The sequence below is a fragment of the Podarcis muralis genome, chromosome 11 (assembly GCF_964188315.1).
Source record: "Podarcis muralis chromosome 11, rPodMur119.hap1.1, whole genome shotgun sequence".
Taxonomy (NCBI): Eukaryota; Metazoa; Chordata; class Lepidosauria; order Squamata; family Lacertidae; genus Podarcis; species Podarcis muralis.
The window spans coordinates 6,928,760-6,956,230 of NC_135665.1; the positions used below are offsets into that span (position 1 = coordinate 6,928,760).

The 27,471-nt window shown below is 44.5% G+C and overlaps 1 protein-coding gene across 1 annotated transcript; it reads right to left on the reverse strand.

The window, feature by feature from the left end:
• Positions 1–1,199: 1,199 nt before the first annotated feature.
• UBQLN1 (ubiquilin 1) lies at positions 1,200–26,137 on the reverse strand. Its single transcript, XM_028749452.2, has 11 exons — positions 25,683–26,137; positions 17,036–17,187; positions 11,415–11,524; positions 9,055–9,317; positions 7,794–7,952; positions 6,128–6,368; positions 5,713–5,855; positions 4,178–4,261; positions 3,801–3,916; positions 3,326–3,524; positions 1,200–2,337 (listed from the first exon to the last, which is right to left on the reverse strand). The coding sequence occupies exons 1-11, from the start codon at positions 25,839–25,841 to the stop codon at positions 2,182–2,184; spliced, it is 1,782 nt and encodes a 593-aa protein (XP_028605285.2). The 5' UTR covers positions 25,842–26,137; the 3' UTR covers positions 1,200–2,181.
• Between the last annotated feature and the right edge of the window lie 1,334 nt (positions 26,138–27,471).

Genomic DNA, 27,471 nt, shown 5'->3' on the forward strand with positions numbered 1-27,471 from the left:
TTTAAGTTTCTAAGCCATAACTATTTTGCCTCCAACAATTCTAAAGTATTCCAAGGGCAAAGTGTGAAAAGTCTCCGATACTGCAACTCTGATAAGGTACACAATTTCTAATCTACAAGCCACGTTCTTTGACATGAAATTGTGCTCCATTACCAGCTGAAATTAACCACTGTCTACAGCCTATGACTCACTAACTTCAATAGAACATTAAGAAATTTCTAGAGCACACACTTTTATTTTGCTTTTGGGGAAATGGGGGGTAGCCAAATAAGTCATACTCAAGTAGACCAAATACAATTGGTTTAACTTACTTGATTCCAGCGGGTCTACTTGAGTGACTAGCAATGGATACCACCCAGTGTGAAAATCTAACCAGTTATGTAATAAATGTTTTTAGCCAGCTGCATACAGCTGTTTGAAACACACATAAAACAAGTTAAAACAAATTGAAATACATGACCTCAATACTTCAAGCAATAGAGATTCTCACATTTGTAGAGCCATCATGTCACCAAAGTAAAATTGGGAAGGGATAAAAAAACCTAGAGGTGATACAACATTTGCTTCACTTGAGCCTGCCTCATGGAAGCAAAGGTAGATTTTTTATTAATGAGAAATCTGAACATTTAACTCGCCCCAGCTACTATTATAACAATTGCTTCATGTTTTGACTACTCCAAGTCTCACTAAAATTCAAATAAAGAGTGCCCTCTTGTGGTATAATAACAGGCACACCCTAAAATGCAACTCCACATTTTTCTATTAAATGAACCTAGATGCAGGGATGTAGGTTAAAATGAGTAATTTACATTTTTTACATGATTTTTTCATCTTAAGTGAGCCACTTCATGATGTTTATCATTCTTACAAGAAGAGTTCCAGTAAAAACCATCTTTCCTGTGGTTTAGGGGTCTCCAAAGAAATGGATTCAGGAACACATCTGCTGGTATAGAACATCAGAAATGCCTACATGGAGCCCTTAGTAACAGTTTTAAAAAATGTTTGACAGAATGTTAGGAGCTCACACCAGTGAGGGCGGCCTGCTTTATGACAATAATCTTCATCATAGCGTATTGAAAAGAACTACAAATGCAAGTTACTGTTAAGGGCAAGATGAACAAAGATGGTCCCAGCCTTTAATATGGTGACTTGAATTTCTGCCGCTAGGGATAAAATGACTGCAAATAATTGCTCACAAAGAAGTTTAATTCATTTATTACCTGTGCACAAGAGAAATAACTACCAATAAAAACCCAAAAGATATACAGTATTTTTACATGGTGGTTAAAAGTAATTAGAATATCACATGACAGTGTCAGTGAAAGTATGCGTCCAATTACAAATCATAATGCAAGTTAGAATCTCAAGGGGGGAGCCAAAGAGCTTTAGGCAAAAGCAGTTTCAGAGCAAAAGGCTGTGCCCCTTCAATCTGCACAAAGACGAAGGTAATTTACAATCAATCCTTGTGAATATTTGAGACAATGTTACAATGCAGGTTTCTGTACAGTTGTAAAGATCAGGTCAGCAATCCTAGTATTTTAAAAGAATTTGCCAAAGCACTTCTGCTAAGAGATACTTGCTAAAGATGCTGTAAGATTCTACTCCATTGGCGGTGTCTCATGTCTTTCACTTATTCTGGCTTTGAGATGAAGATTTGCTTGGAAAAATATTGTTTCCGTGTTATACATTTTTTTTATAGAGACAAAAGAGCAAGAAAGTAGCTAAATCAAGTGGTATAAATCTTACAGCATTTTCCTAGCAAGAGAGACATGCCAAGTCACAATAAGCAATATGTACCCACAAATCATAGCTTCAATTAGTTTCCTCTTTAATTTGTATTCTACATAAATTACTATCAAAGGCTAATGTTTAAGAAGCAACTAAATTGGACAGTTGAAGGTCAGATAAAACCTGGTCACCCAACTGTATAAGCAATTTCCATTTTTAAAAAAATCACAATAAATGCAGAATGAAGAAGTGTTTGATGCATGCAACAACCAAGTGAAAAGCATTGATTCCCACTGTTCGAAGAAAACTACTGCACTCCACCTTAATGCATCAGACTGGGTTTAGTTAGAACAAGACAATTCCCAAGAGTCAGAATGAAATAAAGCTGGTATTTTAAAGATTTAAGAGCTGTTATCAAAAATAAATTACATTTTTCAAGTTTCAGAAATGTTGCTATGATGGTTGGGAACCCAGTAGCCTTTCAATGGCTGCATTGATATCACCTCCTGTTGCTATTAGAGCTTGTAGGTTTGCTTCACGGTTCAAAAAGCCCATTGCACTGAGCTGCTCCAGTTGCTGCTGAAATCTGATTTCTGGATTTTGTAATTGCTAAAAAGATAAAAAGATAAATTGGTGTTATTTCTGTACAAACATGGCTACCCAACATGCAAAACTAAAGAAGGAGCCAAAGTTAGAATTTTTTTTTCCAGCCAGTCTTTTTGCAAATAACTATTTTTCTAAACAGGCTGAAATGAAAAATGTTGAAGCAGTTGCTGAAGGATGGACAGGTTTCAAAGTTATAAGGATTCAAAGGTTACCTCCTATTCTAAGGACACTGACACTGGGGCTATCAAGTATTTCAATTAGTTCCTGAAGCTGAGGTTTTAGGGACCAGACTACAGATATGCCTATATATTTAACTCAAGGAATACAATGCTACTTGGACTTCATCAGCAAGAAGGAAAGTCCAGCCATCTCATGGGAAATGGGGACACATCTTTCAGGGAGGTAGTCAGGGTCCTAGGATGGTAAAGGTAAAGGTACCCCTGCCCATACGGGCCAGTCTTGCCAGACTCTAGGGTTGTGTGCTCATCTCACTCTATAGGCCGGGAGCCAGCGCTGTCCGCAGACACTTCCGGGTCACGTGGCGAGCGTGACAAGCTGCATCTGGTGAGCCAGCGCAGCACACGGAATGCCGTTTACCTTCCCGCTGGTAAGCGGTCCCTATTTATCTACTTCCACCCAGAGGTGCTTTCGAACTGCTAGGTTGGCAGGCGCTGGGACCGAACGACAGGAGCGCACCCCGCCACGGGGATTTGAACCGCCGACCATGCTATCGGCAAGTCCTAGGCACTGAGGTTTTACCCACAGCGCCACCTGCGTCCCCCCCTATGATACTAGTAGAACCCAAAGATTAAGCAGAATCTTGAGCAAAGGGCCCTTTACATAAGACAGTGGTTTAGAAGACAAAAGGTAATGTTTCATCAACAAAACTTGAAGCTTTCTTGGTGAATAGACTTGAAAGCTGTATATGCTGATTGCTTATTTTAGTGATACAATAGGAGAGAAATAAAAACATAACAATCTACTATGTTACCTGAGCGTTGGCTCCAGCAAGAGCCTGCAACATCTGCTGAACAAACTGCTGGTGTCCAGTTTCACCAGTTCCTGACGCTGGACTTGTCGTTTCATTTGGGACGGAAGTGGGCACGGCTGTTGCAGTAGGAAGGCCAGTGCTCCCTAGTCCAGCACTTCCTAAGCCAGAGTTTCCTAATCCAGCTATTCCAGCGTTAAATCTGCACAAAATAGAAGACACATTCAAGTTGTTTATACCCGAGAGGTAAGAATCGTACCTCAGTTTACCACAAACAAGAATTTTATTTGTAACACATATAAGGAACACCCAAGTATCAAATTCTTCATGAAATCAGAATCTCAAATTATTCCTTACTAAAAATTAGTTACCAATTCAGAAGCCAAACTCTTAAAATTGCAAGCAGCTCAGTACATTAATGGTATGGGTGCAAACTTACAGTCAGACTATGAAAATAAAAAATCTTGCCAACTCTTACCCAGGTATAAGTCCTGGTGCTTCTGTTGCTAGAGTCTGCAAACCTTGCTGAATCTGTAGCAAAGCTTGCATAGCTCTAGGATTTGACATTGCAGATAACGTATCTGGGTTCTGCATCTATTAAGAGAAACATATGATGCGTCATACATGTGCAGACATGTCAAAATGATCATTTGGTAACAATTGGTTATGGAAATATGTGCAAATGCATGAACCCCTGGAGACCAGTAAAATGCTTTGGGTGGTTGCATGATGGCTCTACACCTTTGCAACCACAAAGTGGTTTGCAACCTTTGTAACCATTTAGAATTAAGAATTTTAAGGGATTTTAAGAATTTTAAGGGAAGAATTGTGATAAGAACCTAATAGGTGGCTTACCTGTTGAAGGAAAGTTGGAATTTGTTGTCTCATTTGCTCTTGAAGCTGAGGATTCCCAGCAAACAAAGGGTTATTCAGCATCATCTGTAGGGATAAGTGAGTATTTTTATCTATAAAAAGCTGCAGAATTAAAAACATCACCAGAAATTGGCAGCTTGCTTATTCTCATTCCTCCATCCAGCCCACCCCTCAAATTCCCCAAGCAGCCACACACACCCTTCTCATATTAACACATGCCTCAGTCAACTTAAAAACCTTCCCTTCCATCAATTAACTGCAGCGAGCAGCCACACTTCTCTCTCCTCCACAGCATCCCCAAGCCTGCTAGCCACCTCAGTTTTCCTTTTCCGCTCTTCCTAACTGTCCCTAAACCAAACCAGCAATCTGTTTTCCTCTCCCTTCCTCTCCTCTCCTCTATAGCTGCATTTATTCAATGGTGAGACATGCTCACTGGGCATATACTCAGAAGCATTCTGATACTAGTGCTTCACACATGCCTGGTATTGAAAAGCTGGTTTCTGATCAAGGCTTTCCCATACATACTCTTCAAAAGGATGGGTGTCTGACAGCATTTTACAAAATTAAGCACAGCCAAAGAAAAAGAACAACAAAAAAAGGGAGCCAGGGGTGCAGAGGGTGGGGTGAGGGTTATGTACCAGCAAGGTTCAGCTTTTGTTCCCTCCAACCTGATCCTTCAGCACATTTTGCTGGCTCCTCAGAAAGACAAACATCTAACCACCAAAAATGAGCTACAGGATGCAGTTTGAAGTGCAGGAGAAAAGGCCCCGAAGCAGGGCAAGACGCGATACTGCTTTTGAGTTTTGTAAGCTACTTTGTAAGGAGTTATCTTGAAAAGCAGGATAGATTAAAAACAAAAAAGCAGTTGACTAGAGCTGCTAGAAAAGGCAATTAGTAGCAGCAGTCCCAAGAACAGCCAGAAGTCAGGAGCAATGAAACAGAAGTTGTCAGTCACGGGATAGTTAGGAGACAGTTCAGAGAATCTGCACAACTGTGTTGATGTTATACAGTTTAAAACGGGACGGACTGACCAGTGGGATGTGCAAACATCCACAAGGATCATGTCTACAACCTGGGAGCCAGTGTGGCTGTAGTTTTTGTTGCTGGTGGTGATCTGGCTATGTACAAGTTTATCCTGTTTACAAAGCTTGTCTACATCAATTTATCCAAGGAGCAAAAAGCTTTGGAATAACCTCCAGCTACAACCAGTAATCCAGTAACATCCCATCAGTATGTTGGAACATAGGAAGTGCCTTATACCAAATCAGACCATTGGTCAATCTGGCTCAGTTCACTAGCAGCCACTTTTCAAGGCTTCAGACAGGGGACATTCCTATCCTTACCTGGAGATGTCAGAGAGATTGAACCATGTTCTCTACCTCTGAGCTACAGCCCTTCCAGAATGACAATTTGGATAAAATGAGAGACTTGGAAAATTGTATTTGTAGATGTCCAGGATAGGATACCATACCAGAAGCAATTCTGCATTCCAAATCTTTATGCACTTCAGGACTTACCTGGGCCGCAAGATCAGGATTCTGGCTCAATGACTGCATCATGCTTCTCATGTAGGGGGCAGACAACATGTTCTGCATCAACTGTGGGTTTTCTGTTATTTGCTGCAACAAGCTCTGCATTCCGGGTGTGTTGAACATGCCAGCTTTAAAGAGGAGGAGACAACTTTCAGCAATTCAGGGATGCGGTACCAGTTGTGAGTTAACAGCACTTCAAAGTAACACACAAACCAACGGCAAAAAGGAAAACCAACAAATTGTGGCTGCTTTGTAGTGGACAGTAGCCACTACTCCTTGAAAAATTACATTTAACTCATAATTGAAGTCCAAACTGAAGTGAGAAAAGAGCTAACAGCCATGCCCTTGGGGGCTATCATTTTGCAAGGAAGCCAATATAACTGCCGTGTAGTGAACATACCTCCTAGACCTGGTCCCAAATTCGGCATTGTTGAGCTTTGCCCTGTGTTTCCAGTGCTGCTGCTTCCAACACTGCTGCCTCCCCCGCTGTCTCCGCTGTTGCTGCTATTGTTTGGGGAGCTCTGTGTGGTGGACGGAGGAGCCCAAGGATTTGGCAATGGGTCTCGGTTTTCTGTGCGAGATGGCTGGCTGTCTCCACCTGATGAATTGCTTACTAATGAAGCAAATGGGTTGCCCCCAAACTACAAAAGAAAAGTGCTTATGGATAAACAGGATTAAGGAGAAGCATTCTTATTCAACAGAACTTGCTTTGGAGCAGTCCCTGAATACACACTTAGGTGCATGACCATGATTGCACTGCTTTGCTGCTTGTTAAAGAACTGTGGTCCTTAGAAGAGTTGCCAACAGCTTGCTCAAGATTTTGAAGTGGCCATGGTCAAGATTAGCGGTCCCATTTTTTTATAATTCCTACAGCACACCGTAAACAGACAATAAGTCCTGTAATGAGTTTTCTTCTTGTTTTAGAGTCCTACTATGAGCTACCTTTCAAAACTAATTTGGGACACTTCCTTGTCTGGTGCAGATTAAGTTACAGATGGGAAACCTGTAGTCCCCAGATGTTGTCCAGATGGAGCACCTTACACCATCTCTTTATTTTATCTGAACAAGCAACTGAGGAGCAGGGCATGTATCTGAAGGCAAAACATTCAGCAACGTTTTCAGTCATTTTCGAGAACTTTCAATGAAGGCCATCCAACAAAGCTGAAAGTTGAAAGATTCTGGCCATCCAGAGATTAAGCTATAGCACAGCACAGAGTTAAGCTGTAGAATTCAGTCTCACAAGATACAGTAATGACCATCAGCTTGGATGGCTTTAAAAGGAGATTAGACAAGTATATGGAAAATAAGGCTATCATTACTAGCCATGATGGTTACTTGCCACCCCCACTGTCAGGGGGAGTCGGCCTGTGAGTGCCAGTTATTGGAGAACACAAGTGGGAGAGTGCTGCTGCACTCATGGCCTGCTTGCAAGCTTCCTACAAATACCTGCTTGACCACAGTGAGAAGACAAGGCTGGACTTTTAGTCTGACCCATGATCTGATGCAACTTAAGTGAACCACTATCATTTTTTAAAAGCAGAATGTTATACTCCAAAGCTGTTGAAGCACCAAGGAAATAAAATAACAGATTTAAAGCTGAACCATTTCTTCACCTTAGACCAGAACTATTGGGCTGTAACTGAAAAACAGCAGCCTTGTGATCATTCTCCCCCATCATATATAACATTTAGACACTGTTAGCTGTGTCATGAAGCTTCCTTACCTGCTTGATTTTATTTTTAACTCTATTGTTTTATCATACGTTGGTCACCCTGGACTCCTTTGAGAGGAAGTATGAATTTAACAGATAATGAAATCATGTCTTATGTTCTCCCATCCCCAGTGATGTAGACTATCACTGACTGTGGCTGGCAGGGAAATGGCAAAGGTCAAATGTACTGATATATTACAGGAAGTGGGAAGAGACATGGTTGCTGTTTTTGGCAGCAGCTCTGAATGAAACAAAGGTTAAAGAAAGAAAGAATCCAAGCAGGGACAAATCCTTATTTGTACCTGAGGTAAAACACTTTAACTCAGCTTGGGCCCTCACCACCAGTCCTCCTCACCTGCTCTTGTGCTGCATTGAGCATTGGCTCCTGAATATCTGTATACATGCGTCGCAAAGCATTATAACCACCAGGTATACTTTCAAGGTTGCTCAAGGCACGGTCCTGGTTTCTCATCATTTCTTGCATCATTGCAGGGTTTCTAGCAAGTTCTAAAGTCTGGGAAATAAAATAATTCACATTAGAAATACAACTATTCTTAAAGGTCTAAGACTGGGGTCCAATGAGCTACTTTAGGGGTGCTCAGAGGCTTGCAAATGTAGAGTGGACATATTTTTAAAGAAATGTTTACAACCCAGCTGGTATTAAGCTTTTCTTTTCTTTTTTAATTAGTCAGTTTCAAAAGTATTTGAGCAAAACTAAGTCCAAAGCTCCCCTGGATGCATGGAATTGGCTGTGTGGCTCTTCTGATTGCTGAATATAAAGGTAAAGGTAAAGGGACCCCTGACCATTAGGTCCAGTCGCGGACTCTGGGGTTGTGGCGCTCATCTTGCTTTACTGGCCGAGGGAGCCGGCGTACAGCTTTCGGGTCATGTGGCCAGCATGACAAAGCCGCTTCTGGCGAATCAGAGCAGCACACGGAAACGCCGTTTACCTTCCCGCCGGAGCGGTACCTATTTATCTACTTGCACTTTGACGTGCTTTCGAACCGCTAGGTATACAGTGTAGTTAAAATATAACAGGCACTACCTCAAGGTTGGCACTTTACATTCCTTCTTTTTGCCACATACTAGCAGTGCAGACGCTACCTTGCATTAAACCAGGGTACTCCACTATGTCTGAAGTGGACAACTCCCTCTTAAAGTCGATAAAGAAGCTAAGAATATTAGCAGGGGAGATGGAGGAGTGCACATTCATGGCACTATTGTTTAGGAACCCATGGATGATCAACCAACATGGTCAGGATGAATGGTGCTGGGCCTTAACCTGCTTAGTTCAATGGCAGAGCACATGTTTTGCATGAGTTTCCAGGTTCAATCTGTGGCAAATCCAATTAAAGGATCTCAGGTAGGCAGACCTGGAAAATGCCTCTGCCTAAGAACTTGGGAGGGTCACAGCAAGCCATAGTTGACATTACTGGGCTAAATGGTTTGAAAAGTCAATAGAAAGTAAGTTTTTAATTTGGGAAAGTAGCAAAAACAAGAAAAACACTCTTAGCAAATGTTTCAGCAGTTTAACATGTCACAGAATTTGTAGTGTGTAGAGATGAATCAGTATACAAACTGCAAACACCTTCTTTATAGATCAACTATTCACATACCTGTCTCATTATATCTGGATTATTAAGCATATGGCTGATCTCTGGATTTCGCTGTATCAACTGCTGCATCTGAGGATTAGCCATAATTAACTGTCGCATTAGGTCTGGATTTGAAAGCATGCTCTGAACAAAGGGATTCTCCATAATCTGAACCATCATCTCTGGATTGGACATGAGCTGTCGTTGCATTTGACTCTGTAATTCTGAGAAGTTTGATGTGTTCAGTCCTAGGCTACTCAGGCTTGCAAGTCCTCCAAGACCACCTTGGGGGGTGGGGGGGGGGGGGGAGAAAGAAGAAAATGCACTTTCTAAACATGTTCCTCAATCAGTTTCTATTTGTGCAAATGTTTCTCGTATCATAAAACAACAGAAACCATTTTCTAGCAGCAACACCCCCAAAATACTCTATCCCCGTGCTAGTTTTCATATTCAACTGATTGACAACTTGTATTATGAAGTATTGGCTAACTACTAAGTCTACTGAAAATAAGGACTAGGACACTGATAAAACTGACTGCATTCTAAGTATCTGAATATTTCAATAACACACTATAAATGTTATCTACCAGAAGTTTTTTTTATCAGAACTAATTCTGGAGAGCGGAAGTTTTGCATAGGTCCCCTGCAGCCTGGTCTGTATACCCATGATGCAGCAATTTTGCTGAAGCTAGCCTAGCTCTTGGTCAGTGACTGCATGGAAACGCCATGTATGCCTTGAGTTTCACAAAAGGAAACAAGGATAGAAATGTAATAAAAATAAATAAGGATTCTCTTCCCTTCCCTAATTTTATTGTGACAGCAATTTGCTTTTACCCACATTTTATCTAGGGTTACAATATTCAATACAACACACTTGTTTGTTCAGTTTTACATGAAGAAAAGGAGTTGCTGTTCTTAATCTTCTCTCAATATTCAAATATATAAAAAGGCATATTCTGTTAGTTTTAAAAAGCAAGCTCCAATCCTTTTGATTCAGAATGTATCTCTTGAAGAGTTAAATATTGAAAAAACCTCTAGTGGAGCTCTCTCTCCCTCCACAAAATTCCTGTTTTAACTTCTCTCTTTTCTTGGACATTCAATACACTCTATCCATTATCAAACAGAACATCTCAAACTAACTGAATGAAGCCAAACATTTGCACCAAAGTTTTCTCCCACCTACATTAATTACATGTTAAGAACTCATAGCACCAATTCTTTCACACAGCACTGAACATACTTTGGCAATGAAGTAAATCAAGGTGGATTGTACAAAACGGCCCAAAATTATACAATTTATTCCAAACATACTGCTGTTCTCTGATTTTAGTACTCAGATTTGGGGCATTGGTATATTGATGCCTAGAATAACTTGGTAATAACTAATCTGACCCTAAGCTGTATTAAAAGCAGTTTACCCCTGATATTTTGAACTGCTAATCAGATCCTCCTTCTACTTGTGAGAAGATGTAGAGTTTATCATTTGTTTTCCTTCATTCAGTGAAAAAGCTACACTGGGCCATTCAGTACTATTAATTAGTGCTTTACCGTTGTCTTGACAACTCAAAAAACTAACACCTTTTATTGAAACCTGATATTCACTAGTCCTGTTCGCACAGTATGTCCTGCAGAATGTGCTCAGAAGGAGAGTAGGAACACAGTAGCAAGCTCTCCCCTGGCCTAGGGCCATTCCATTGGCTGTCTGGAAAAGTACAGCTTGAAACATGTACAGTTGTATGCACACCTCCAATGTTGTGCAATCAGACCTCCACTCGTACAATGGGGTTTCTCCTTCCTCTCTAATCTCCTGTGCACTCCGAACCTGTTTATTGTTGTTTATATTTATTTGTGACTTTTAACAAGACGAAAGAAAAACAAACACCCCAGAAGACCTTCTGGGGACGGCCTTAAGAGAGGAACTCTCTTCCACTTGCAGTGTTTGATCCATTGGCAGATACCGCTGGATTTCACTACAGACTCCAGGAACCTAGAACCATTTATTCCTAGGACTACCTACACACATCTGTTCGCTCAAGAGAACACATGTATCTAGTAATCCAGCAGTATAATCATATCCAGCTAGAGCTCAATTGGAAAACACCCATCTTCTTATTCTCTTAAGCTACCCAGCAGATTTTTCGACAGCTCCTTATTTAAAGGTGAGAAAAGACATATAGAACAGTTCAGTCTCACGGCTACTCACTAAAAACTAGTAAGAAACAGCTTCTATAAAACATACAAATATATATTTTACTTGAAAAATATAGCTACAGCAAGATAAATATGTTTGAAAAAGTTATTTGTACGATTGAAACAACCGAACGACATTAGGAAAAGCAGCATTCTTATTGAAGAAGCTCTAGAACACTATGGAGCCTTACCCAAACCAAAAGGGCTGGTGTTTGTTGAATTTGTAGGGCTACTGGTGGATGCGGTTGTGGTAGCAGTACTCCCTGCAGTAGTTGTTTGCTGAGCTGAATTGTCATGTGATCTAAAGACATACAGAACAAGAACACGTCAACAAATGAGGAATTTTAAAGGAGATTCAAAACAAAAAGATTATTGGAAAGGCCAATTTACAAATATCTAGCAATTCAATCCTCTCATTTTACAGTTATGTTAAACACGAACTATTAAACCAGAACTATTCATTCATATTTTAATAGATCACTTCAATACTATTTCCTGAATATAAAATTAAACGCAGGGCTCTATTTTTTGCCTATCACGGGAGAAGAAATGCACTACAAATGAGGAAATGATATGGTAAAGTGTCTTCTAGTAGTAGGCTGGTCTTCAGCAGGTGGGTCAGGACCAATATGTAGGTTGTATTCCAACCTAAAACAAGTCACATGAATTAAGTACCACCAACATTTTGTTCGCTGTTTGTTTTTGCCTTCACTTTCATCTTAAGGAAAAACCCTAACGGGGATAAGGTAGCCATATGCAAAGGAGACTACAGCTAGTTTACTTTTGATCATTACACGGAGAAGATTCCACTGTTTGCATGTGGTCCTACTACAGAGAGGAATATACTTAGTAGCTTATTTCAATATGTAAGAGTATACCGTCTGGTGCTGATAAAGAGAAGCCCTTGGTCTGAAAAAGTTAATGACTATTGTTCTAGTACAGCACATGACACACCAACCTAGTGGTTTTCAACCAGTGTGCCATGGCACCTTAAAAGGTAAAGGTAAAGGTACCCCTGCCCGTACGGGCCAGTCTTGACAGACTCTAGGGTTGTGCGCCCATCTCACTCAAGAGGCCGGGGGCCAGCGCTGTCCGGAGACACTTCCGGGTCACGTGGCCAGCGTGACAAAGCTGCATCTGGCAAGCCAGAGCCGCACACGGAAACGCCGTTTACCTTCCCGCTAGTAAGTGGTCCCTATTTATCTACTTGCACCCGGGGGTGCTTTCGAACTGCTAGGTTGGCAGGCGCTGGAACCGAGCAACGGGAGCACTCCTTTCGATCGGCAAGCCCTAGGCGCTGAGGCTTTTACCCAGAGTGCCACCCGTGTCCCTCCATGGCACCTTAGGGTGCCTTAAATGATGGTCAGGGGTGCTGTGGGCAACACTGGCCTCTGTCCCCCTTTCCTTCCCTCCCTCCTCTGATGCCTTCTCATGTCTCTGCCTCCCAAAGTCTTGCACAGCTTTTTGTTGCAGCAGCCCTGGCCTCAAGCTCAGCAGGCGAATGGTGCCTCTGGGCTGGCCAGGGGGTGCTGGTTACCAGGAGCTGAGGCCGCCTTGGAGTAAGCAAGCAAGTGGACAAGGGAGCCCAGCCAGCCATTCCGACAGCCCTTGTTTTTGGGATTGGATGGACAAGTGGAAGGCTCGACGGGCAGGCAGGCCCCATGCTGAACTTTCTTGTGCTTGCTGTGTGCAAGGCCTGCCTGGGAGCTGAGTGCCCGGTGCTGAAGGAGAGCCTTTCCGCCATGCAGGCCTGGCAGCGTCCGCTGCTGCCTCCCAAGGTAAGGTGCTGGCCTTACATCCACTTTTGGCCAGTCTTCGCTGGGTCACTAAGGCTGGAGGGCAACCTCTTCCCAGGCCCCTGTGGGGCAGTGTGAGGTGGTACCTCTCTGTGGGGCAGAGGGGTGCAGCTCAGAGACCAGGAGCAGCAGCAGCGGCTGCCCAGAGGACTCCCAAGAAGAGGAGAGAGGAGGCTGAGGGAACACTCCACAAGGGAGGGTGTTCAAAAAAGGGTGAGAGGCTGCCAGGTCTGCAGGCAAGGGGTGACAGAACTGGGCTCCTGAGCCCCATGGGGGTGTTGCAGAAAGAATGCAGTTAGTCAAGGGAGCCATGGACTAAAAAAGGTTGAAAACCTTTGCACCAACCCATTACCAGCTCTTAATAAAGGTAAGGTAAAGGTACCCCTGCCCGTACGGGCCAGTCTTGACAGACTCTAGGGTTGTGCGCCCATCTCACTTAAGAGGCCGGGGTCCAGCGCTGTCCGGAGACACTTTCCGGGTCACGTGGCCAGCGTGACAAAGCTGCATCTGGCGAGCCAGCGCAGCACACGGAAACGCCGTTTACCTTCCCGCCAGTAAGCGGTCCCTATTTATCTACTTGCACCCGGGGGTGCTTTCGAACTGCTAGGTTGGCAGGCGCTGGGACCAAACAACGGGAGCGCACCCCGCCGCGGGGATTCGAACCGCCGACCTTTCGATCGGCAAGCCCTAGGCGCTGAGGCTTTTACCTACAGCGCCACCCGCGTCCCTTAGCTCTTAATAACCCGTGGTTAAATGAGAATATATCAATTTTGCATGTAGTTAACAGGCATCTGTAGTCTGTAGTTATTGTATTAAAGGCCTCCTACTTTTCTATGCAAGTAGCACATACTGGCCAGAAAAAGAAAGATGAAAGCAAGAGCACTAAAAACTTAGATCCGCTCCTACTGAATAGGCTGCTTGCCAGGTCTCTGTAATGTTTATCAGAGGTACAGGGCTGGAAGACAAATAGTATTTGCATTCACGTAATCATCTGCGCTATTTCACAAGCTAGTTGAAAACTCATTGTTACCAAACTCAAAGTTACATGCTAACTAGCTCCAATATTCTCTTTTCATTATTGGATTACCTGGCTTTCTCTTTTTGATACAATCTGGTTTGGTGACAGCAGGAAAAAAATAACTTAACCATTCAAATTTAGCTAGAGAAACTAAAGGATGATTGTGGAATCAACACTTGCAAAGGAAATCTAGCACTTCAATTAGCCACTTTCCTCAACATGCAGGGAATAGTGGTGCTACTGCATCAAAACACTATTCTACTTACAAGCAAAATTATGTGGCAAGTTTCCAAGCTATAAGACTAATTTGTTGTGTCCTACTCAGAGTAGACCTAATAAAATTAAGAGACCTAAGTTAGCCTTATCTAATAATTTCAATGGGTGTACTCTGAGTACATCCAATGTTTGCTGCAGCTCATTGCTTAATTAATTAGTATTACAATTGTTGGAATAGCTGTGACATGATGCAACAGCAGGAAAGGATTGCTGTCTAGTCAGCCTGCTAAGAAAAATACTCCAGAAGGATTCTTGCTCCTGGGGCTCATTTCTCATACAGACACAGCAAAGCTTTTAAAAGGCAGTAAACACAGAATGGAATATATCCCAGGCTCCTGATTCTTTCCACGTGGAAAACGAAAATTCCTCAAAGCCCAGATCTGCTTTTTGAAACGGCAGAGGCATTTTTTCTCGGCTAACTCATGTCCAACATGAAACAGCTTGGGTTGCTTGCCGTTCTTCCCTAGATTCATGAATTTAGAAGCCAGTCTGTCTTGATGCTACTCTTGGACCAGTAATCTTTCAAACACAAATGCTTCCCGATAGTCAAATATCTCGTTGTGAGTCGAGCTGACTCACAGAACTGCATTTGTCTGACACTCCAGTTCTAAATATTTACCAGGCTTATTGGATGCATTTGCATAAAATTGGCTTTCAATCAGCCTAATGAATGCAAAATATTTTACATATCAAAGGAAGTATGTGTTATTTAATTACAAGGCTGAATTGTGTGACCATTAAGTGTTGGTAGGAAGGACAGAGAAAAACTTGTGTCTTAAGAACCAAAGCAAGTGCTGGAACTCTCCAACGGTTTGACTCGTCCACTGTCTCTTGAGACTGATGGATGCCAACAAGAGACTGGTGAATCCTTGTGTGGGTTTTAAAGGCCTAGTTCAGACGACCCTAGCTATGTTTTAAATGATAGTGAATGAACCACAGCCAGCTTTGGGTTTGTATGTTCCCCTTCCCTCTCTTCCTCCTCCACCATGTGAGAAGAGGAAAGGGTCTTGCCCAATTGTGTCCACAAGCAAGTAGACTCAATTTCTGTGAAAAGGTGGGCGGGGCTGGGAAGAATAAATATTGTTGTGCAAGTGGGCTTCCACTTGTGTGACACCAGACTTTATAAATTATTTTTTCCTACATAAATATGACCAACTGTATTGGGGGAAAGTACAAATGATGCATATAGTGATTTTGTGCTATTTATTACAAGCACATCTCCTAATGATGCAGATGATGGTAACAGGATGTCACTACAAGTGGCACTCCTGTAGTCTTAATCCCTTCCAAGGTACACAGTCTTTCCAACACAATATTAAGTGCTCATGTTGGGGCGAAATGTGGAAAGTAGCTCTTAATGTTGCTGAAATCCTGGCCATTCGTGATCATAAGAACTCTGCTGGATCAGTCCAAAGGGTCACTCTAGCATCCTGTTTTCCCACAATAGCTAACCAGATGCTTCTAGGAGGTCCACAATAAAGACAAGAAAGCAAGTTCTCTCCCACTGCCTCTCTCCAGCAAATCCAGAGGTTTCATATAGGCATCATTACTAACAGCTGTCAATAGCTATACATCATCCCTTTTAAAGCCATCTATACCAGTGGCCATCATTACATTTTCTGGAAAGCCAAATAAATAAAGTCTGCAGGATCATCCTTAACTACATGTTTGCTGGCACTTTCAAAGAGCTCCCAATGCATGCTGAGCGAGGATTTCCCTCTGGACAAACCATGCTGATTCTTCCATATCAAACCGTGTTTTTCTGTGTGTCTAAAAATGAACAGTTAATAATTCTTTCCACCAATTTACTCAGTGCTGATACAAAGCTAACTGGACTGTTGATTCCTTGATCTGCTTCTAAAGATCAGTGTTTCAATGGCTATTTTCCAGTAATGTGTTACAGAAGCAAATTTTAGGAGAAACTTGCAGGTCAGGTTTTGTCCGTGTGAACTCAAACAGATTATGATACCATCTGGACATGGTAGCTTATTAAAATTTGTCAGTTAAGTGCAAGAACTTAGAGTTAACAAGACTACGTTCTTGCACTTATTGGCAAGAACAATTCTGTTCAGTTTCTGATTGTGCAGATAAAATATAACGAATAGAATTCTACAGGATGTGTTGCTAGTGTGTGAAAAGAGTGAAGATCCAAGGATCCCCAGGCATGCACCTCCAGATGGTGAAGATGTCAGGTGCCATCCTAGTGCCCAGGTATCTTCACTTGGTTGCAAGTGGCCAATAGGCGCATTTTGCACCTGGCTGACAGATTTTGAAGGCTTATCCAATGTTGTCTGCTTGTGAACTGTTGTATTTTGCCCAGTTTCTCTGGAATCTGCCTATTCTTCATCACACTTTCACTCCTTAAGCAAAAGTAACATAGACAACAACTTGGCAGATAGAGAGACTGAGACTGACCAACCCCTTCAGTTCTACAATGGGACATGAGTGGTGAGAAAGCATGACTTCTGCAGGAAGAGCCAAATGCACCCGGAAATTTTACACAAACTGCCAAGAGTTCAGACTACCCAGGAAGCACACACAGATATAAGATACATAAAGATACCTTTGCCATTTGCAGCAACCCAACCTTTTACTGGCTTTGTTTTGTTCTATTGGTTTAAATTAAATACAATTCTTTAGCAATTCAACTTGACCAAGACTGTCACAGATGGAAGTAACCACGACTAACTGATCAGGAGATAATACCCCCCCCCCAGCCTACCTGTTTTGTGTTTTGATGACAAGGTGAACGGTAAGCCCATCATGGATCCCATGCTGGGTCAATGTATCTTGATCTTTTAAAATTTTTCCAGCAAATATCAACACAAGTTGGTCAGTGTGAGCTTTAAAACGCTTCGAGATTTCTTCCTTGAACTGGAAAAGAGTGCATAATTTCATTCTCAGGATTAAATTATTTAATACACTTCTTCTAAGCATTACCAATGTATCATAGTAGTAGTAGTAGTAGTAGTAATAATAATAATAATAATAATAATAATAATAATAATAATAATAATAATATATTTATACCCTGCCCATCTGAGTTTCCCCAGCCACTCTGGGCAGCTCCCAATCGAATGTTAAAAACAATACAGCATTAAATATTAAAAATTTCCCTAAACAGGGTTGCCTTCAGATGTCTTTTAAAGATAAGATATGTAGTATTATAAGTATGCACAAATACATTAAGGAGATAACACATCCAACATTAATCCAGGGTTGAAGGAAATCTTAGAAAAGACTGGAGGAGGGTGTTTGGGGGAGTGGAGAAAATTCCAATTGTACAAGCAGAAATTATTGTACTGTTGGAGCAATAGCCTTAAAAGTACAATGGAGTTCACCCTGAGTGTGGAATAATTTTACTGACATTTTCTATATATATATTTAAAGATAACACCACATTAGCTATAAGTTATTGCTGCTAAATACTTAAGAAATGGTTTATACATATCAATGGGAATGTAGAGAAACAGATTACTCCAGTAGATCACCGCAAGTCTGTTATCAACTGTAGAATTCAGTTTCCAGAAAATCACTATTCATTTAATTCTCCTTCAGATTTGGCAGGGAGGTGAGACTGCTCAAACTTTGCAGTAACTGGGGGCTTTTCAATGGGTCATTCCATGTCAAGTGATCCAGGGACTTTTATCTCACAATTTTATATTGCTTTCAGCTTCAGTTTCCTAAAAGTAGTATAAGAGAAGGTCCCGGGTCTCTGTTTTTAATTTTCTATCTCATCCAGTTTTTGAGTTATGAGGGTTTAAAATTTCAAAAAGTTACATTTTTGGCCTTAAAAAACACAAAAACCTTAAAAGCTCAGTCCAGATTTTAGATATTTCAAAACTAAAAGTACCAATCTCTTTAGAACTTCATAGGCTTTAATATGATATGGCACATGATGGACTTCCCCTCCCCCAAAGCTGCTTCAGACAGTTGGAGGAATTGCTGCTGTTGTTCTCCAGAACATATTTAGGGAGTGCATGGGGAGAGGACAGGGAAGGGAAGTTTAGTTGCACAGCTAAAACTGGTTGTGCCAGCAGAACTGTGCTGGATACAACCTATTGAAATAAATGGACATCACTAAATTTGGTCCATTAATTCCAATGGGTCTACTCTGGGTATGACTTAGTGGGATACTTCCCAGTGTGTCGTCCCCCCCCCCCTTTTAACCCCCACTGCCTAACAAAACCAATATGCGTGCTACTTCCAGGTTGGCATAGTTAACAGGTCTAATCTTGGGCCTTCTTGGGAGAACAGAGCGGCTGTGGATCAAGCACATCCAAGGTTATCCAGCCCAACTTCAGGCCCAGTGGTGTGGTGTGGAAACTGGTCCACAAATTCGTTAGTAAAAATGAATAGATGCCAAATGCAAGTATAACATTAGGCAAGGCTGACAGCTTCAAAACTTTAATGTGAGATAATACATATATGCCACTGATTTGTATTTGAAAGAACACTGAAACAACAAATGTATAATTTTAGAATACTTCGCCATGAATGATTATGTATTGTTCTGGTTTTTAACTATTCTACATTTTTTACTATTTATTATTGTTTTTATTTATTTACCGCTGTCCTATCTCCCTTAACATTTATAAAGACAGATTTTATCATCCTTATATAAATCAAGTAATTAACTGAATTCACCTCACTTGCTATGCAGGTTAAATCAAACCAGTCTTATTTACCCTCAGACTGCTAGTGAAAGTGAAAGTAAAATGGAGATTCATTTTAATTTCACTTTCAGTGAAAGCAAAAATTCCTGAGCATTATATAATTTCTTTTTTTGAGCTGGAGAAGATGAAAATGCTTGTCTAAAATCTTTTTTCCCCCCTCTATTTTTTTTTTTTTGGTAGTTCATCTGGTTACTGAGTCATAACAATGTTGAACTAGGAAAAAACCTAGTATTTGGCATCATCATAATGAAGCCACTGAGAAGGGAAGTTATGTTGTGAACTGCCCTGAGATCTGCAGGTAAACAGCGGTATAAAAAAATTAAAAACTAAATAGATGTAAATATTATTGGAAGGAGTCTGCAAACAATGAAACAAGAATGTAGAAACATTTAATAACATGTAGAAACTGCCCTGGAAAAGTACAGTGGTACTGGGACAAAAAAAAAAAAATGAACACAAGAAGCTTTTATTTGCTAAATATAAAATAAAGCAAACATGCTTAATTAGATCACTCTCTAAAGCATCAGATGATTTTTCTGGTTGCAATCGCCCTATATTACATTCAGACAGCAGGTCTAGTGGTTAGGATTACTATTAGTAGATCAGGATTATACCAATGTTACCAAGGACACCTACTATTGCAACCCAAGCATACCAGTCTTTGTCCAAACAAAGTTTTTAGCTTTGAATCATCCAGTGGAGACTGAAATCACTTGTTCTTTACTATAATTTTGCTTAGCTGGATGTGAAAAGTTACAACTCCAGGAAATCATGATTGTCCTTTTCCCACCAATAAAAAATAGAATTTTCTTGAAGAAACTGGAATCTAACTTTGGCCTTAGCCTTGCCATCATCACAGCACACAATTCTATTGGTCCAGGAACATGGATTAGATTTTTGCTGAAGGGGAGTACTGTATGGCTTTATTAGGAGTCCTACCTATACCACATCAAACAGCAAAAAGGTCCACCCACATCAACATGCAATGCATTGCACCATACTGTGGAAGCAAGGAAAACACTGACCATGCTACATTGTGGCCAATTACACCATGCTTTATTTGTGGATTCCTATGTGATTTTGCAACCACAGGCAGACCTCATGACCATCAATTTCCCAATAACTTACACCTGTCTTCACAGGTTAAGCAAAGCGGAAATGCTTCAATTTCTGTGGAAATGACTGTATTGTGACTACAGTTTGGGTTTTCTGAATGGAAGCTAACAATACTACAGGCAACTCTCTGTTTGTGCATGTCAGCGGTTGGAAGTAAGCCTGTTCTGCACCCTTCCAGGGCAGAAAGCGGTGCCCGTGTTGGCAGTTGTGCAAGCCATGGTAGTGTACAAAATGGTTGTTCCTTGTACAGGCTAACCAGGCACCCTGAATATTGGTGGTTTTGGTTCATAGGCATAACACAAACTCATCTACAAAATACACTAGCAAATTTCATCAAAGTACCGGTAACTATCTAATCTATTGATTGGTGACATCACCCTTTCTGCATGAACTGAGTAAGACACATTTTTAAGAACTGTTTTTAGATAAATCAACATAACCTTTCTCGAGCTAGTCATGGTAATATTAAAGGGCGCTGAAATTATAGGCAAAATGAATCAATGTATCTCCAATTATACATGAACCTGATTACACAGAAATTGTTTAAATCCAAGTACTTAGGCTCCACTCCTGCGCTAGTGCAGTACCCACCATAATTTAAAAGATAGCTGAGACCGGAACAGCACCCCAAGGTGTACAGCAACTGAAAACCTGGAATAACAGGATTACGGCTTTCAAGTATTTCTCAAGATTTTATTCAAAGATGTGTCCCAAAGCTGAACTTTCTCACGGTTTTTCATAACTACTCTGATCTAGATTTCATATTTATGTTATTTTTCCTGCTGATGCCCCACGTTCTCCCCCTGCTCATCTGTGCATATCCCATAAACTGCAGTTGTGCATTGTGGCTGGAAGGATTCTGGCTCAGCAATAAAATTCTGGCTCAGTAACAGAGCATCTGCTTTGCATGCAGAAGGTTCCAGGTTCAATCCCTTGCATGCCAAGGTAGGGCTCCAAAAGTCCCGTTTGAGATCCTAGAGAGCCACTGCTAGGCAGCGTTGACAATATTGAAATAGATGGACAAATTATCTGACTTTTTACAAGGCACCTTCATATGTTCTTACTTACAATGGGGAGATTGAAGGAAGTGATTCCCAAGAATACACAAAAACTGGGTTATATGCCAGAATTCAGAGGAAAAGTTGAATACAAATTGGCTTCCAGTATCATTAATTCAAGTCTTGCAAGTGCTTGCAAGAAATAAAGTAATAGTAAAGAGTTTATTAAACTGGACAAAGTACTTGTGATAACAAGCCTTAGTTTTTCAGGTAGAACTAGTTTTAGCTTAATTAAAATAGCCATAACCAAGATATACATCCTGCATATTTTAAGTAGGGAAACTTAAGTAATTTATAAATGCAAGTCATTTGTGGACAAGAGTTCATAAATTCCTTCTACATCAAGGAGTCAAACAAAGTTTACCACTTTATACCTATTACAAGGAGTCCAGTGTTAATAGCAATGGAAGAAAACTGAAGTCCACAAGCTCTTTTTAAAGACTTGCAAGACTTTATTTACTACCAAGTGAGTATATAAAATGACCCTATACTGCAGTTACTTACAATTTAGAAATTCCAACTCCAGAGAGAACAGAGGTACCTGCATTGTTTTTAAATATTAAATGGCCTATTCCTAGAAGCAACAAAACTGCAGTGTTTTGTTATACTGACTGGTATAACTGTTATTATTGTTTGGGTAGTAGTAAATTAGTGTCATCCCAATTGCATATTCTTGCTCTATGAGCTAGACAGTAATCAAGGTTGCAGAACCCTAGACAAAGGTAGCCCCTCTACTACCAAGTGTCAGTTTGAGAAAGTCTTCTCACAGCTGTAAAAAATTAAGATTTCAGATACATACTATACAATGTCTTTAGCACATTCTAATGACAATGTGATTGGGAGTCTCATCATTTGCATGATCAAAGGATTGGCTACTCATCCACACAATGTAGATCTTGCTAGCATATATCTTCTCGTCTCCGGAGTTTGTGTTTGAGCTAGCATGTTTAGAATCTTAAAATTTTATAGTAACCTTTTGTTACCAAATGACCAGGCCTAGTTAATATGACTCGTCCAAGACATTAAAGGCTGAGAAGAAACGAATTCAAAGCACTGAAGTAGTCGTGCAGATGACTCGGCAGCTACCATATTCAAGTATAATGACACACTGATTTTTCAGTAATACATACACATAGAATACTGTATACAATCAGAAAAACATGCTGTAGTGCTAGTTTAAGTATCAAGTACAGTGGTACCCCGCAAGACGAATGCCTCGCAAGACGGAAAACCCGCAAGACGAAAGGGTTTTCTGTTTTGGAGGCGCTTCGCAAGACGAATTTCCCTATGGGCTTGCATCGCAAGACGAAAGCCCATAGGGAAATGCTGGCGGTCGGGAGCAAAGACTTTCGCCCACAGCCGGCCTTCAGAAGAGGACCTCTTCTGAAGGCCGGCGGGGGGCAAAAGTCTTTGCTCCCCCCCGCCTGCCTTTCCCCCGCCTGCCCCGGGCGATCTTAAAATGCTGGCGGGCGGGAGCGAAGCGTTCGCTGCCGACCCCCAGCATTTTAAAATCTCCAAGGGACAGCAGAGAAGTCTCTGTCCCGAGGAGATTTTAAAATGCTGGGGGTCGGGAGGGAAGCGCTGCCGACCCCAGCATTTTAAAATCTCCCCGTGTCCCGGGGAGATTTAAAAATGCTGGGGGTCGGCAGCGCTTCGCTCCCGACCCCCAGCATTTTAAAACCTTCCCGGGACACGGGGAGATTTTAAAATGCTGGGGGTCGGCAGCGCTTCCCTCCCGACCCCCAGCATTTTAAAACCTTCCCGGGACACGGGGAGATTTTAAAATGCTGGGGGTCGGCAGCGCTTCCCTCCCGACCCCCAGCATTTTAAAATCTCCTCGGGACAGAGACTTCTCTGCTGTCCCTTGGAGATTTTAAAATGCTGGGGGTCGGCAGCGCTTCGCTCCCGACCCCCAGCATTTTAAAACCTTCCCGGGACACGGGGAGATTTTAAAATGCTGGGGGTCGGCAGCGCTTCCCTCCCGACCCCCAGCATTTTAAAATCTCCTCGGGACAGAGACTTCTCTGCTGTCCCTTGGAGATTTTAAAATGCTGGGGGTCGGCAGCGCTTCGCTCCCGACCCCCAGCATTTTAAAACCTTCCCGGGACACGGGGAGATTTTAAAATGCTGGGGTCGGCAGCGCTTCGCTCCCGACCCCCAGCATTTTAAAACGCTGTTCCGAAGGGGGGGGGGCGGGATCACCTGCCCCAGCCGCCCCACTTCGGAACGCTGTTCCGAAGCGGGGAGGGGGGGCGGGAAGACCTGCCCCAGCCGCCCCACTTCGGAACGCTGTTCCGAAGCGGGGAGGGGGGGCGGGAAGACCTGCCCCAGCCGCCCCACTTCGGAACGCTGTTCCGAAGCGGGGAGGGGGGGCGGGATCACCTGCCCCAGCCGCCCCACTTCGGAACGCTGTTCCGAAGCGGGGAGGGGGGGCGGGATCACCTGCCCCAGCCGCCCCACTTCGGAACGCTGTTCCGAAGCGGGGAGGGGGGGCGGGATCACCTGCCCCAGCCGCCCCACTTCGGAACGCTGTTCCGAAGCGGGGAGGGGGGGCGGGATCACCTGCCCCAGCCGCCCCACTTCGGAACGCTGTTCCGAAGCGGGGAGGGGGCGCGGGATCACCTGCCCCAGCCGCCCCACTTCGGAACGCTGTTCCGAAGTGGGGCGGGGGGGCGGGAAGACCTGCCCCAGCCGCCCCACTTCGGAACGCTGTTCCGAAGCGGGGAGGGGGGGCGGGATCACCTGCCCCAGCCGCCCCACTTCGGAACGCTGTTCCGAAGCGGGGAGGGGGGGCGGGATCACCTGCCCCAGCCGCCCCACTTCGGAACGCTGTTCCGAAGCGGGGAGGGGGGGCGGGATCACCTGCCCCAGCCGCCCCACTTCGGAACGCTGTTCCGAAGCGGGGCGGGGGGCGGGAAGACCTGCCCCAGCCGCCCCACTTCGGAACGCTGTTCCGAAGCGGGGAGGGGGGGCGGGATCACCTGCCCCAGCCGCCCCACTTCGGAACGCTGTTCCGAAGCGGGGAGGGGGGGCGGGATCACCTGCCCCAGCCGCCCCACTTCGGAACGCTGTTCCGAAGCGGGGAGGGGGGGCGGGATCACCTGCCCCAGCCGCCCCACTTCGGAACGCTGTTCCGAAGCGGGGAGGGGGGGCGGGATCACCTGCCCCAGCCGCCCCACTTCGGAACGCTGTTCCGAAGCGGGGCGGGGGGGGCGGGAAGACCTGCCCCAGCCGCCCCACTTCGGAACGCTGTTCCGAAGCGGGGCGGGGGGGGCGGGAAGACCTGCCCCAGCCGCCCACTTCGGAACGCTGTTCCGAAGCGGGGCGGGGGGCGGGAACACCTTCTGAAGGCGGGCAGGGGGCGAAAGTCTTTGTCCCCCCTGCCTGCCTTCCCAGGGGCTTTTAAATCGCCCCGGACAGCGGAGAAGTCCTCCGCTGTCGGGGCGATTTTAAAATGCCGCCCGCCAGCATTTTAAGATCGCCCGACAGCGGAGAAGTCCTCCGCTGTCCCAGGGTTTTTTAAAATGCTGGGGGTGGGAAGAAAAGCCCTTGTCCCCCCCCCCCCAGCCTTCAGAAGAGGTCCGGGGACAGACTGTCCCCGGACCTGGTCTGAAGGCGGTTTCCCTAGGAACGCATTAATTGATTTTCAATGCATTCCTATGGGAAACCGTGCATCGCAAGACGAAAAAACCGCAAGACGAAGAGACTTGCGGAACGAATTAATTTCGTCTTGCGAGGCACCACTGTAATGAAAAGATACAGAGGAGCACTTAAAATCTGTCAGAAAGTACCGCCATGTAGGGAACAGCATAGAAGCCATATACAGATAGAAGATCCTCTACCACATTTAACCTCCTAGGCGCAGCTTGTACTTTTGTGTTCTATATAGCAGTGTTACACCAAAGTGCTAGAGAATCTTCTATGTTTGTAGAGTCCACATTTTCCCCTGAGGTTTACACTTTAAAACCGGCTGGTCGCTTGCCCGCCTTCCCGCCTCGCCGATCTGCCTGGCTCCTTTGTGTTCCCCTCCCAGACAAAGCCACCGCATCTCCGGGGCTTCCCCTCGACGCCCCGCCAGGCTCTCTCCGCCTGCCACCACCACCAAGACTTCCTCGACCGGTTCAATCCTACGCGCGCCTGCTTGGGAGTCCGCCTCTCCGAACCGCACGGGCCGCGCTCGCAAACGGACACGTCGTCCAGAACCGGGCTGCCAGCCATCTCCCCGCCTCTCTCGCCGGCGGCGTCGTTAGAGGAAACGCACCTGGAAGAGCGACGAGGGAGACGCGCTCCCTTGGCAGCCGAGTCACTCCGAGGCCTTCGGTGTGAGGCAAGAGCTCCGCCCGCCAACGGACGACGACGACGCAGGGGCGCCGGCCGGGTTCCGTCTTCGCCTCTCCCGGGGCGGGCGTGGAAATAAAGGAGACGCCGGTTCCCCCCTCAGACACACACACACATTCCCCCCCCCCGCCCACTCGCGCGGTGGTACCGGCCACGCCCCTCCCCCCGTCCCCGGCCTCACCTGCCGGATGCTGCTGGTCTCCGGGACGGCGAACTCCTCCTTCTCCTTGGGGGTTTTGACGGTGACTTTGATGATCCGCGGCTCGGAGGCCGAGGCGGCCGGGCCGGGGGTCTCGTCGGGGCTCTGCGGCCCAGGAGGGCTCTCGCCGCTCTCAGACATGGCGCGCGCGCGCGGAGGGGGGGGAGGGGAGAGGGAGGACGGGCGGCCGAGGGGCCTCCGGGACTCGTTAGCCCAGCCGCGCGGGGGACGCTGGGAAAGGCAGACCCTCCCCTCGCCTCGCCTCACGCTTCGCGGCCTCCTCTCTCCGCGACGCCGCCGCCGCCACAGCTCTCGCACTCTCGGAGAGTTCAACGGAAACAGCCCGGCTCAGCCGCGGCGCCTGCTGATGACGTCAGGAATCGGGGAAGTTACTAGAAAAGAGGAACCGACTTGGCCGGCAACTGAGGAGCTGGGACTCGGGAGCGTGTTGCGCATGTGTAAAAAAAAAAGAAATGGTGGGGGGGGGAGGGGAGAGAGAGAGAAGAGGAGCACGGTGCGCCTGCGCACATCGGAAGCCCACTGCGCAAGCGCAGCTGTCACGGAAGGCCCAGGCTGGCATTGTTAGGCGAACGCTGGCTACGACACCGTGAGGAGGTGCTCGCGCATGCGCAGACACGGTATCTCTGCTGCTGCTCACGTGACGGTGGCGCTGCTTTTTACTCTGCACGTGGAGCCCCGTACAGCCATTTGCCTTTTGCAGCCTCAGCGCATACTGGCCTCCCACCTTTTGTAGGGAGGAACTGGTGCTGGAGTGCTCTCTCAACTGGACGCAGCAACGCAAGGCGGGTTTCTGCAGAACCACGTCCCTCTCTGGGCTCCACTGAGGACAAGCAAGAGGCGCTGTCATGGTTCAAAGGGCGCTCCAGCCAGACAGCAGCTGTCTGGGGCCACAGATTAAGGACTGAGGTGGGCCTGGCAAGTCAAGAGTCCTGCAGGCTGGATAGAGAGAGCCCTGAGTGCAGTCCCCTGGGCTGGCGCTTCCCACCCCTGCCTTATTTCTTTTCCTGTTCAGCAAGCCTGTTCCTATTCAGTTAACCTTCAAGAAAAGGGTACTTGCTTGCATCTCACAGCAGTGGCAGCTTGTTATCTGTCATTGTCCTCCAGCTTCACTTTTTAAAAGTGTTATTCATGCTGTAGATGTCCATCGCTGACAAGTTCAGGAATGGGTTCAATAAGAGCTGTTGCCAACTTCTATCCAAAGGAACAGGGCTGAGCCTTGCATACTGATCGTATCTTCAAAGCTACTGCTTGTCCAGTATGTAGGTGGTGTGAAGAAACACCTGGGGGTTGGTACCTTCTATGAGCCGCATAATCTGATAAACTGATGTTTGGTTGGTGTGTTTTAAAGAAAAACTAAATGAGAGCTGCACTAAAATTAGCAAGGGAACCCAATTGTCCTCTTAGGTTCTGTTCAATTTGTAGGAAGAACTGGAACAGCTCCAATGTTATGTTGTAACTTGTTTTTAATGTTGCCTTTTAATGTTGTAACCTGCCTTGGGACTTTAAAGTGAAAGGTGTCTGAAGAAAAAGCATGTGTTGGGCACAGGATTCCTTGCTGCTCTACTCTAAGCAAGCCCTTAATGAGAGTATAAATATGTTTACTTAAACATGTTTGTAAGCCATGTTGAAGAATTGTAGAATTATAAACCTGTTAAATAAAATTTTATAAATCTCATGGTTTAAGATAATCTTTTTGCACCAAATAAATAAATAAATCTAGGACATTTTCTATGTGGCAGGAGTAAGGGGA